Source organism: Pleurodeles waltl, chromosome 9, assembly GCF_031143425.1.
Source record: "Pleurodeles waltl isolate 20211129_DDA chromosome 9, aPleWal1.hap1.20221129, whole genome shotgun sequence".
NCBI classification, from domain to species: Eukaryota; Metazoa; Chordata; class Amphibia; order Caudata; family Salamandridae; genus Pleurodeles; species Pleurodeles waltl.
The window spans coordinates 480,726,248-480,739,972 of record NC_090448.1 but is presented as its reverse complement, the minus strand read 5'-3'; the positions used below and the strand labels follow the sequence as shown (position 1 = coordinate 480,739,972).

The following is a 13,725-nucleotide window of genomic DNA, read 5'->3' as shown; positions in this document are numbered from 1 at the left end:
AGAATTATCTTTGAAAACAGCTATTGAGGTGGCAGGGGGTATCGAGATAACAGAGTTGCATACAAATTATGAGGAATGAAGTCAAAGATAATGGGCCTGTGTGTAGTGTGTCTGGTGATAAGGATGATAAGGATAAGAAAAGGAAAGGTATTACACAGGTTATTGTTGGATCTTTCAAAAATAGTACGAATAACAATATCAGGTTGTGTTTCAGATGTGGTGCTAGTACACATTTTGCGGATTTTAGTGGATGTCATGCTATTGGGAAAGTTTGCAGTATTTGCACACAAAAAAAGGGACATTTTGCACGTGTCTGTAAGAGTTCAGGGAGAACTGTGAGTTATGTTGTGGAGAGTGTGGATGATGGGATTGAAGAAGGTATGCAGAACATGGTGTTAAGTATTCAGAGTGGTAATGTTAAGGAGAAACGCCATCAATTTCCAAGGTGTTGCTTACGTATTGATGGTGTTCAAGTGGAAGTTATGGTAGACTTGTGTGCGTGGTACACTATTATGGGGAAATCATTCTTTAATAAATTATGGCCCGGGAGGGAATTACAAAATACTAGATTAAGCCCATGTAGTTATTCTGGACATAAACTTGCGATTGTGGGGAAAATGCAAGCAGTGATTGAATTTGCAAACAAGAGGTGTTCAGAAGAGATTCTCATAGCTGAGTGGCGCGACAATTTTAGGTTGGCCACATATATGTGAATTAGGATTAAAAGTAGATTTTAATACTAATCCACCAGTGTACACAGTGGGCGAGGAAGGGTTGCTGCAGAATGATTTGTACAAAGATTTAAAAAATATGTCTTTAACAATCAATTGGGAAGCATGAAAGATTTCCAACACACTATTGTATTAAAGGAGAATGAGGCAAAGGTTAAGAAATGTTCCCTTTAATTATAGAGAGAAATTAAAATAAATGTTACAGGATTTGTGTAATAAGGATATTATTGAACCCATAGAGAGTTCGGATTGGGTCTCTCCTATTGTAATTTCAGTGAAGTCTAATGGGGACCTTCGGCTGTGTGTGGACTTGGGAGCACTGAATGATGCAATTTGGGTAGATGCTTTTCCATTACCTAATTTGCAGGAATTATGTCCTCAATTGGAGATGCTACAGTTTTTTCAACAATTGATTTGGCTAGTGCTTACCATCAAATACATTTGAATCCTGAATCAAAGCATTGTACAGCATTTATTACACCTGAAGGATGCCATTTGGGTTAGCCAGCGCATCTGCAGTTTTCCAAAGGGAGTTATCCAAAATACTTTCGGAGGTAAAGGGTGCGAAGGTGTTCCAAGATGACATATTAGTACATGGGAAGGATAAAATTGAGCATGACAATAACTTAAAGGTGGTTCTGCAGGCACTAAAGGATTTTGGATTAACTGTTAAAGAACAAAAATGTAAATCTGGTGAGAGTAACGTAGAATATTTAGGCCACATTATTTCTAAGGATGGAATTCGGCCTAAGATTAGCCACGTGAAGGCTATTCGTGAAGCTCCGGAACCTACAAGTAAGGAGCAACTCCTCTCATTTTTGGGATTAGCTGAGTTTTATTCTCGCTTTGTAGAGAATTTTGCATCCACGGTGGAGAATCTTCGTGCCCTGCTCGGGAAAAATACAGCGTTTTTCTGGAAACAAACACATGCCGATGAGTTTGCAGCTATAAAAGAAGACATTGTGAATGCATCTTGTTTAAAATCATTTGATGAGACTGCTGATTGTACCATATCAGTGGATGCTTGTGGATATGGTATTGGTGCAGTATTGTCTCAACAAAGGAAAGGGAACTCATGGGTTGTTGCATATGCATCCCGTACTTTATCACCTGCAGAAAGGAACTATTTAGTGATTGAGAAAGAGTTATTGGCATCTACATGGGCGGTGCAACGATTTAGAATGTACATATGGAGGCGCAAATTTAAAATATGTACAGATCACAAACCCCTGGTCAATATATTGAGTTCAGGGGGTGGAAGGAACCTTACTCCTAGGTTGGCCTCAAAATTACAGATTTATCATTTTGAAATTTTACATTTACCAGGGAAAAGCAATTGTGTGGCAGATGGGTTATCTAGATTACCTCTGTCACCAGGAGCTGATCATAACGAATGTGAAGTTGCATATACTTATAAGGATATGATGTTTCTAAAAAAAGGAGAGGTGGACAGTGAGATATCGGAGTGTGTGTGGATGAAGGAAATGCCAAAAGATGAGGTCTTGTTGTAGGTGAAAGATTTTATTTTGAAAGGGTGGCCAACAGAACGTAGTTTGCAAGGTGAGTGCAGTACATTTTGGAAGGTTAAAGAAGAGTTGTTGGTGTTGAATGACATTGTATTGAGAGGCGATAAAATTGTACCGCCCTATGGTATGCGTAATGTCATAGTCAAGGTGGGGCATGAGGGTCATGGAGGAATGGCGAGTACTAGGAGGAAGATTAAGGAAATCTTTTGGTGGCCGGGTCTGGATGGTATGGTGGACCGTTGGGTGAGAGATTGTGATGATTGTATGATGAGTGATAAATCGGTGAAGCCGTTAGTGGTACCATTACAAATGGTAGAACTGCCTGATGGTCCATGGCGTAAAACTGCAATAGATGTTATGGGCCCGTTCGTCACTCTATTTTCTAAGGAAGCATATGCGATTGTTTTAATTGACTATTTTAAGTGGCCAGAAGTCCGTAAGGTGAGCAATATAACTACTGACAAAGTCATTGAATTCTTAAAAGATGTATTTGCAAGAGAAGGTATACCTGAAACCTTGGTTTCAGACAATGGGGTGCAACTCACTTCTGAGAAAATGCAATCATTCTTGAAGAGCTGTGGTGTAACCCATGTAAGGGTATCATTGTTTCATCCTGAAGGGAATGGTCAGGTGGAAAGATTTAACAAGGTGGTTAAGGAAGCAATACAATTGGCTTTAGCAGGCAAGTTATCCTGGAAGGAGGCCATCCAAAATATGTTGCTGTCTTACAGGATTACACCACATTCAGTTACTGGGAAAACACCTTTTGAATTATTAAGAGGTCGGAAACCATCTTCCAAATTGATTCCTTGGTGGCTAAAGAATAGGAAACAAAGGGATCTGGATGGTAGTGATTTTGGTGTTGGGAGGGAAAAGGTGGAAGAATACCTAGATAAAGTTTTGCGGAGAGTTAACAGCGGGAAAACCATGCCAAAATTGGTGGTTGGACAATATGTTTGTGTAAGAAATTGTGTAAGAAATTATGGATTGAGACATAAAGGGGATGCCCAGTGGTCACGGCCCATGAAAGTTGTGAAGGTTTTGGATGGAGCTGTTCAACTTGAAGATAGGAGGGTACGTAATTTGCGGCATCTGAGTCTGTTCAAAGCAAACTGTATTCCAGATGGGAGTAAGTGCGAGTAAGTGCGAGAATCTGGATGAAACAAATGGATACTTGTGGGGAGACGATTCCATGTTACAAACGGATGGTTTGTGTTCAAGTGGTATGGATGAAAATGTGTCTGGATGTTGTGAAAATGATGCACTACCTATTCGTAAAAGTCAAAGAGAACGGAAGTTACCTAGACATTTCGATGAGTTTGTGATGGGTAAATAAATTGTTATTATGGTAATTCTTTTGTTTGGAAGGTATTATGTATGTTTGTTATTTATTAGAATAGTAATAGGAAGATTTTTTTTTTTTTTTGATAAGGGGAAAAGATGTGTGGCGTGGCTCTTGGATCGAATGTTATTGATCAACATTCGATGCACCTTGAACTAAGAATGTAAGGAAATGGAATGTTCGGGGTGGACGGTGGAAGTAGGGACAGCGGCGTGCAGGGCAGACATTGCTGGACATCGCTCCTGTAAGGACCCGTGTTTCTAAAGTTTCATTTATAACAATTAAATAAAGAAGAATATACTCACCACCCGATCTCCATCTTAATAGGCGGGAACTCAAATTTTCCCAGAAAGAAATAAAGCACCTGCCAATTTACAAGATCTAATGCTTTTTCGGCATCCATCATTAGGATTGCCGCCTTTTCCTTCTTAACTGTAAAATAATCAATTACTTGAATCAGAAAATGGGTGTTGGCGGCCATCACACTTTTAGGCAAAAAAAACATTTTGATCCTCATGGCGTTCTGTCCATATTTTCATAAATAATTTATAATTGACGTTCAGCAGACATATGGGACAATAAGAACTAGGGTCGAAAGGATTTTTATCTTTACTACTACAGACTCTTTAAAGGTCTTTGGGGTAGATTCAAACCCCATTATATCATTAAAAAGTAGCATTAGGAATGGAATAAGTTCTACCACAAAGGCCTTATATACTTCGGTGGGAAAACCATTAGTCCCTCTGGCTTTAGCATTTGCCATACCTTTCATAGCAGACGTTATCTCCTCAGCCACTAATTGCTTTGACAAAGCCTCCTTTTGATTACTAGATATTTGATGTAAGTGCACTGAGGAAAAATAGTTGGACAATAGTTCTTGCAATACTGCCTGATCTTCATCAATCTGCCTATAATGATTGACAAATATCTCCATTATTCTTATGGTACTGTCTTCAATCACCCCTGTGGCTGGATCTTCTATTTTATTAAATGCCTACTTTGGTGACTTTTTGTTGACCATGTCAGATACTTTCCCATATGCTGGCTCTCTTCATAGAGCTTCTGTTGAAAAGCTTTACTCCCGGCAATTACCTCTTAGATGAAGAAATCCCTGAGCTCTTGCTTTGCTATAATGAGCTGATCTTGCACTGCATGCCTGGTTGATGCGTCCACTGACTCTAAAGATTCTCTCATCACAGTCTCTACAGCTGCATGAAGATTCTGGATCTTATGCATCAGGGCCCTGGATAAATTGACTTTATAAGATATTACCGGTCATCAAAATGCTGCCTTAAATGCCTCAGAGACCATGAAGATGGGGCGGTGTAAAGAGTTATCTAAAATAATTTCTGGATAAACTGGTGCGTTTCATTTAGCCACGTTTGTACGGAAAGTAGTGACTAATCAAACTGCCACTGTGGCCTCTTTACCGCACCACCTTCCCAAATACCATCCAGCTGAACCACTGAATGGTCTGAGAAGAAATTTACATAAGAATTATGGCTTGACATCTGTCCTGCAAATATGATTTAAACCACGTCCAGGCTTTCCCTTGAATTCCAATATCAAGTAGCCTGTCCAGTAAGGAGTATGAGACTGTGTTGAACGCTGATGACAGGTCTAAGAGAACCACCATTGTCGATGATCCCTGATCAAGATACATCTTAAAATTCAGAAACCTCCAGTAAGGCAACCTCAGTACTGTGCCCTGCTCTGAAACTAGACTGAGAGTCATGAAGAAGCGAATGGGATTCCAGAAAATAGTACTGTTGTTTATTGACCGACTTCCCTAACATTTTAGCTACCGCAGGATGAAGTGAGATTGGTCAGAAATTTCCAAGAATCTTGGACTCGGCATTAGGTTTCTTGAGCACAGGATGCAGGAGAACCAAAGCCAGACTGGGAACCCAAAGTAGCCCTGGCAAACTTTGTCAGACCAGCTCCAGAGGGTTGGGGGCCCAAGTGTTAAGCACTGATGCTTTTGTTACTGGGAGCTGGATGATATTGCAGTACAACTGCAAAATCAGGCCCTATTAACAAAACCAGCCCCGCTGCTGCAAAACCAGTCCCACCCTACTAGCCTCTGGGAAAACACCCAGTGTCCTCTACGGCCCTGAAGACTGTCTGTTTCCACCGTAACTGGATTTGTGTGGACTTCACAGAGGCAGTCAACAGTTTATTCAAAATGTGGGACTAATTTCAGAATATCTGGGGGGCAACAGTCGAGGGCCGAGCCAGATTTAGAATTGACCAGCAGCAGGTGGGATGGAACCTATTTGTGGTATCTGCTGACTTGCTTTGCCCATGAACTGATCTTAATTGATTTAATTTTATTAGAGAAGTATGCAAGCTCTCTCACATAGGCGAAGAGAAGGGGTAAGAGGATTTTGAATAGCTCTAGGAGATGGGAAAGAATTCAGAATCCCTAAAAGTTCACGTGATTTATTTGAAGACGCGTCTGTGGCTGAATCAATTAGTTCCTTATGAGCCTTGCAGGAAGCTTTTTGAAAACTAGCCAATGCCTTTTTATGGGCTAATTATCCGTCCTTATCATAGGACTTGCATCATCTAGGGCGGCTCTGCAATATCGATTTCATCAGGGCAATACAATCTAATGCATCGGGCAACTATTTGCCCACCTGCTCAAGGTCCTGATCAACAGACCTGAGAGAAGCAGAGCGTTCACAAGCAGCGCATCTGCCAGAAGCAACTGATACATTTGGTGCCATGGTCTGGCAGATTTCTGCAAGGTGGCCACAGATGTTATGGGCCAATTAGGTATAATCCTAAAAAGAAACAGCAAGTCGTCAGAAAAAACTACCTCACAGGTTAGGCTCATAGAAACATTTAACAAGTGGGAAAAACAAGGTCCAAAATGTGAATAGCTTTATGAATTGAGCTATTAATGCGTTTTACCAAATAAAAACCTTGAGGGCTCAAGAACTGCTTGGACATGGCGCAACTCAGATCATAAATATGTAAATTAAAATCACCCAGGACTACAAAGTTCGGATGAAGTATAGAGAGTTGACCCAGCAAATCTGTAAGAAGCCCAAGTTATCTCACAATTAGGGGGGGCATTAAATTAGCACCCCTGAAAGCAGGATCCAACGTAATATAGGAGTCCTTCAATGGGGCCAATGTTCAACAGCTTAGTGATTGTACATGCAGCAGTATCTCTAAACACAACAGCTATACCTCCTCCTTTCCTATCAGTCCTGTCTACATATGGCATAGAAAACCCACCTGAAACGGCTAAGGCTAAATCCGGCAAGGAGGTATCCGAAAGCCAAGTCTGCGTCAAAAATAAGAGATCAATCTTATTGTTGCCAAGCATATTGTAAAGGTCAAGCACATGTTTAGGAAAAGACCAGCAGTTCTGCAGCCGTGCTTAAACTATTATGTCCTGCCTCATAGAAGCCAGTTCAACACACCTAGCTATGGGCAAAATCCCCTCAGACCGTGGACCACTGCCCCCGGCCACAAAGGAAAACCACAAGCTGCCCACTTACGGAGACTAGCTGCGTAATCCTCCTTACCCAAATTTTTAAAAATGCCCGATGAGGAGAAGGCCCACAACCATTGAAGGTTCAATAATTCCTTCCTAACAAAAGCCTGATGATTCAGCCAGTTGCTGGGCAAACCAGCAGCATGGCTGGTGTTGGCCGTGATCCGGACTCAGACTGATTTGCCTTAGGCACGCCTTCAGCGTGCCAGCGGCACGTCTGCTGCACGTCTGCTGCACATCTGCAGCAATGACCTGATTAAATAGCTATTAGGAAGTCCGGTTCCAACCACTACAGCACATGAACACAAAATGAAGGCTCTACAGTGAAATCCGGGAAAACCATGGGGGGCACCAAGAACAGTGCTGAAGTGTCCTAGCCGCTGCACGCCTGCAGCATTGCCTTGATTAAACAGCTAAAAAGGAGCCTGTTGCTAACCACTAAAGCGCGCCAACACAAAATGGAGGCTCTGAGGTGGAATTCAGGAAAAACAGGTAGTGCACAAAAAACCATTTAAGAACACAAATTAAAACACCCACGTGTTCAAAAATAACACTTCAATTAAAAAAGTGTTAAAAAATTAGTAGTTGTCCATACCCACTACTGAAAACATGCATAGCACCAAGAGCAGTGTCGGCAGTCCTACCCGCGAGCACCAGGTAAATAACAAGCAGACAGGTACTATATCAGTAACAAAAAAACAAAAAAAAAGAGTGACTATAGAGAGGAGATGTGTAATATGTTGTTCATACTACTGAGGTCAATATGAGTGCAACAAGCAGACTCGAAGTGTTAAAACAATATATAAATTATATCCTATGAAGGCATTTCAAGCAGCTCAATGAAATGTAGGCAAATCCAGTCTGGCCATTTAGATACTGGAATTGCTGACAATGATTTAGATTATATACTCTCAATCACCCTTACACAGGATAGTTCAGGAATATTGTCCTGAGCATAGGAATCTGGTGGGCAATTGATATTAAAGGCATTCTTCAAAGGAGAAACCCCATCCAACTCATCTGCCACTTATTTTGAGCTCCATTAATGCATTAAGGACCCTGTGCTAGCATTAAAATGGGTCCATTCATGCCACATGAAAAATGTAAAAATTCATGCCAGAAACAAATTCTCACAAGTTCAAGATACTATGGAAGAACAAAGAGAGTGCAAGTTGATAAATAGATAAACCACTACCCCTTCACCAAAAGTCAATTTTTCGTACAAGCTTGTTATTTTTGTAATATGGTTTGAGGCAACAAATCAGGTAGGTGAGTAAGCTGAAGAGAATATTCAGTACAAGATATCATAAAAAAATAACTGTTACCAGGAATAAATGCAGCGAAAAAGCAAGAATAATGGAACAAAACTGGGTTACCTGCAGTTCGGAAGGTTGGCTGCATCCAGGAACTGAGGACGATGGCGTTTGATTCATGATGTGCTCACTCACAAGATGGAGAGGCATATTGGCTTCTTTTTCACCTCTTATTACTGGACGGTAGGTTCCCCCAGAGAGCAAGGAAAAGTCATCGGAATCAAGGATACCAAATACCTGGACCCAAATTAAATAACAAAGGTAACTTTGAAGCGTAGGTTTCGAGCTACTCTCTCAAGCCAGTCGTCTTTCTCAGAAACAAAATGTTTGAAAGAAAAATCTTGTTACAATTTTCACAACACTAAATGGAAACTGATCAAAGGCTTTATTAACAAAAAAAAGTGCTCTGTTTGCCTGATAAAGAAATATTTTTAAATGCGTTATTGTAGCAGAAGAAGCCTTGGAGAATAAATGTTGAATTGAGAACCTATGCATTTCCTTCCACCAATGAAGTTCAATTTACTTCTGCATGCATCGCGTAGAGGGTTTTCAAAGTGTACCAACTGCTAGCACTTTTTATATAATCTGGAACGAGTGTGGGGACACATACAAAAGTAATATCACCCAAATGGAACAAAATGCTCTTGTGGCTTTACTATGTTGCTTGTCCCTTTCAACTGAGCTATAAGTCAATATAGTACAGTCTATGCATGCAAGTAATTTGAATTTTTAATGCAAAGATATCGACGAAAGTGGTTGTAAATTTAGAAACATTACCTGATCTATCATTTTTCGGGCTTCCTCCACTTCTGTGTCTTGTGTCTCTGTTTCAATAGTGTAAGTGCCTGTTTCACTTAAACTATCATCTTCATCTTCGTTTTTCCGACCTTTTGTAGCCTTCGAGTCCAAGGGAGATGTAGATCGTGGGGAAGGAGAAAGGGAATCTTGGGGACCAGAAAGAATCTGCAGGGCTGGTGGCTTATGTGGGACTGTTGCCACGTGGGGGACTGAAGCTGTGTGAGAGGCTGGTGCTGTGTAAGGAGTTGGTGCTGTGTAAGGAGCTGGTACTGTGTAAGGAGCTGGTGCTGTGTAAGGAGCTGGTGCTGTGTAAGGAGCTGGTGCTATGTGGGGGACAGGCGCCATGTGGGTGGCTGGTTGAAGCTGAGGAGCTACCATAGTTAAAGGGGCACTCTTCTTCTCGGAGCTCCGTTTAGCAACTTCAGTCTGATCCCTTAAATATTCAGCAGCAAACTCCTGTGCAATCTTGGACTTCTTTCCTATACTCCCAAAGGATTTAACCACAGGTTTGGGTGCAGAGGATGAAGAAGAGCTGATGCGATCATCTGTTTTCTCTCTCCGAAACGAGCCCGATCTTTGAGGACCTGAAGCACTGCTCACAGGTTTGTTTCCAGTTACGCTAACTACTTGCTGAGGCCCTGTGCTGGCAAGTTTTTCAGCAGGCATGGCACCCTTTAATTTCTCAAGCTTAACTTTTTGTGCAGGATCTGTATCACTCTGGGAAGAATGAGCACTGTGAGTGAAGGACTGTGACCTTTTCTTGCGGGGTGCATCATCATCGAAAAATTCAATGACAAAGGCCTGCTGGTTATGCAGCATCTCCTGAGGGTCACGTCTGATCTGTCGCTGAAGTCTGGCCTGATCAATAGCAAGCTCACTTTCTATCTCTTTTTCGGTTTTAGGCACAAGTGGATCTTCGGAGTCACTTTGGGTACCATCTTCATGCTGATGATCTGAAAATGGAAATCAAGAGTATATGACTAAAAATCGAGCAAGATAACACTTACGTGATTTACTTATGATTGGATAAGACACTTAAAATATGAACAGTTGCAAATGCTTAGCAATATGCCTAGATCCCTATTTCTGGAAAGAAGACCAAATGTATGTTCTTTATCATGAACATCTTGGAAAGAAGTATTATTCCAAGAACAGAATGGGCACGAAACAACAAGTCTAAACATGTATTGCCGATTCAGTATTCCACATGTGTCCCAAGCTAAGTACCCTATGTGAACACACAATCAGATTTTAAAGAAAAGGAGTTTGTCTCTGGTTACACGGGTGAACTCTGCCTACATAGTGCTTTGAGGTTTGATCTATGACCTGTCTCTACACAAGTTCAAGGTACAATTTTATTGCGCCATCAAGCTAATTCTAAAAAAAGAAAATTAACAGGGTCTCCTTCATGCTTATTCCCACTTACAGGTTTAATATGGCCCTCCTATCTTTAATACCAGATCTTAAAAGTGTGCCATCAGCACTGGTATGGGACAACTAGCATACAGCAACTGCTTCCATCTGGGTCGGCGCACTTATGCTCTGCTCAGGTTATAATTCATCCAAAATTATGCAACAATACAGGATTCTGATTTCCAGCTCAATAAAAGATGACATCTCAAATGCAAGCCCCACACTGGCTACCAGCAGCTTAGAGAATCATGTTCAAAACTTTGTGCACTGACCAAATGAACTTTGTTCAAGACTTCTTTCTAGAAAACAGGCTTTCACCACACATTCTTTCATGTTAATAAAAGTCTTTAAATGGAAAATTATAGGAAGTATTCAATGTGAAGAGATTAAAAATGGTTAACAGAGGCAAGAATTCCTTTCCAAGCATGCTCAATTTATCCAAGTACAACTTTCTATCAGGAAATAAAATGAAAGCTCTTTCTTTAAAAGTCCTTAGTCTACCTCTAGGAGGCTTTTTGTAAATTGTTGCACTTTATACATTTTAGAGCAATTATACACAATTACCTTCAGCTGGATAGACTAATAGAGAGGATGCAGAAACATATCATATGTTTTAAATTGAATAATTCAATTGTTAACCTAAACCATAAATTGGTCATTCACACTTGCAAAAAATGCCTTAGTTTCCTAACTTATCACAACAGTTATTATACTTGAGAATCTCTTTTGTCCTATATCATAATACATTTTATTGAGGAATCAATGAATCAGAATTCTTACTTAGACCTCAGATTGTCTAGGCAAGTTATGAACTATGTTATGCCTCTGTAAGGAAACAGGCTTTCTCCCCCCCCCCACCCACCCCCCCACACACACACACACTTTGTGCCTCCATTTGGACTACTAGCTGCTAATGTTTCGAATTTGAGAGTGCACGGAGGCCGGATAACCGAACCTCAGTGCCAGTGTTCTGAACCATTACAAAAAGGATGTCCAATTGGCAAGGACTGACTTATTTACAAATATATATATATATATATATATATATATATATATATATATATATATATATATATATATATATTTGTAAATAAGTATATATATATTTGTAAATAAGTCAGTCCTTGCTAATTGGACATCCTTTTTGTAATGGTTCAGAACACTGGCACTGAGGTTTGGTTATCCATACATATATATATATATATATATATATATATATATATATACACCCTAGGGTACCAAGGGCATGTAAGGCAGAGTGGGTCCAGTGGCCTGACAAAGGAGCTAACCAACAGACAACTTTCTGACTGCCACTGAAAATGTGTAAAGACTCCCAGGCTTAGGAACAAAGGCAACTGCTCTAAGGCAAGGTGCTACCTCCCCTCTCAGGAAAGCCACTCGGGGTCTTAGCCCAAAAGGCGAGTTTTGAAAGGCAAATACTGTTAACACTCCAGAGCAGGCTGTCTTTGGTTCATGTAGACAAGCTTGAAATAGGGACAGAGAACAAAAACCAGCCCCTCAAACCGTTTTTCTCTGTGGGTGTGTAGTCCCCTGGTAGACACGACTCTAGGGTGGGCTACCAAGCCCCTGACAACCAAAGAGGGTTCCTGGCATCTCGAGAGTCGCTAGAATAGTGCACTCTAAGATTTCCAGATGGCACGCATAGAAGGAAATTCATCACCAGAAGAGAAGAGACATGGTAGTCCATTGGCTAGTGACTGTGTGGTCCTTTCAGGGCACTTTCCGGGGATAAAAATGGTAACCCTGGCTTCCTGCAAGTCACATCACATCAGATTTGGAGAAAGGACTGAAGGAGGACTGACCTGCTACCCTTGAAACTACACAGAGAGAGGCTGCAGGCTGTTCCATCGGAAATACTACATCTACTGCACTTTGGAATAGTGAAGTGTTTATACTGTGCCTGTGGCTCTGGGTAGAATTTATTTCCAGCCCAAGATTGAAGTAGTGATTCCAAGGATCAGTTGGCGGATCTCCTGGAACCAGCTCCAGATGCACGAGAGCTGAAGTAGCCCAAATCGGCAAGTTGGCAGCCACCACATAGAATTTACTGCTCTCTGCCATCGGGCACCCCAAGTCAAAGACCCCACCAGAGGATTTTGCTACAACTGTGGTGCAAGTAGATCGATAGCCCAGGATCAGCTGGCCAGCTGCTGTCTCAAAGAGGACTTTCTGGGACCAAAGAATCACCATAATGGCACACCATCGACCACACAGCAACCGGAGCATCTTTTCATCCTGTATTCCCAGCATCAGGACCACTCCTGCGTAGTCTATGGTGGTTGTTCTGTACAAATTGAAACTGGACTGGAAAACACTCTGGTGGCCAGATAACTGTCTAAATCTACCCCACTGGCCCCCAGACCTCCATTCTGTCAGATTTGGTCCACCCAAGCCGGGTCAGATTAGTTGAACTAACTTTTACAAACTTTTCAAGTTTCCAAACTTTTTGTCAACCAATGCTTGTTGTGGTTGCATTTAAAAGTGATAATATATTCTAAAATCTGTTTCTCCAGAACCCTCTGGTGGATTTTGTTAATCGAGGTCTTCTACAATTCATAAAAATAGACTCTAGTTTAATAATTTTGTGTTCGATGTCTTTCGTGTTGTGTGACATTCTTAAATAGTTGTTTGGTGCTGTTAAATGCTTTACACCAAGTTCCTCTGTTAAGCTTGGCAGCATGAAGCCACAGCCCCACAGGCTTTAGCTAGAGGTTGCTGACTGAACCCAAAACTGTTTCTGCAAGTGTATTCCACGGTAAGGCCCCACGGCCATATCATATAATACACCTCCCAGCCTCATTCATGGAACTGGTTTTTGCCATGAATATGATAACAGGTAACTCAATAATACCTATTGTATAAAGCAACAAGCTTCCACGATGGTCAATAATAAAAGTGTAAACGTGAAGGCCAATGCAGCTTTTGTTTCAAGAACAGTAGCAAAGCCAGTTTACACTAAACGTGAGGGTGAGGAAGGTAGCCAATTGCATTCAAACTTTCGGGCAAAGTAGCAACAGACAAAGCCTCTTTACATCTTTTTGTGACATTCAAGAGGAACTATTTCCACAGACAT

At 41.1% G+C, this 13,725-nt stretch overlaps 1 protein-coding gene across 2 annotated transcripts in view; it reads right to left on the bottom strand.

Annotated features, from left to right (window-relative positions):
• CEP170B (centrosomal protein 170B) overlaps nt 1-13,725 on the bottom strand; it is a 365,718-nt gene that overhangs the window by 94,916 nt on the left and 257,077 nt on the right. For both annotated transcript variants that reach the window (XM_069207322.1, XM_069207323.1), the window contains exons 9-10: nt 9,198-10,171; nt 8,484-8,657 (exon numbers count right to left, since the gene is read on the bottom strand). In XM_069207322.1, coding sequence (XP_069063423.1) covers nt 8,484-8,657; nt 9,198-10,171 — 1,148 coding nt within the window. The remainder of the gene's footprint in view (nt 1-8,483; nt 8,658-9,197; nt 10,172-13,725) is intronic.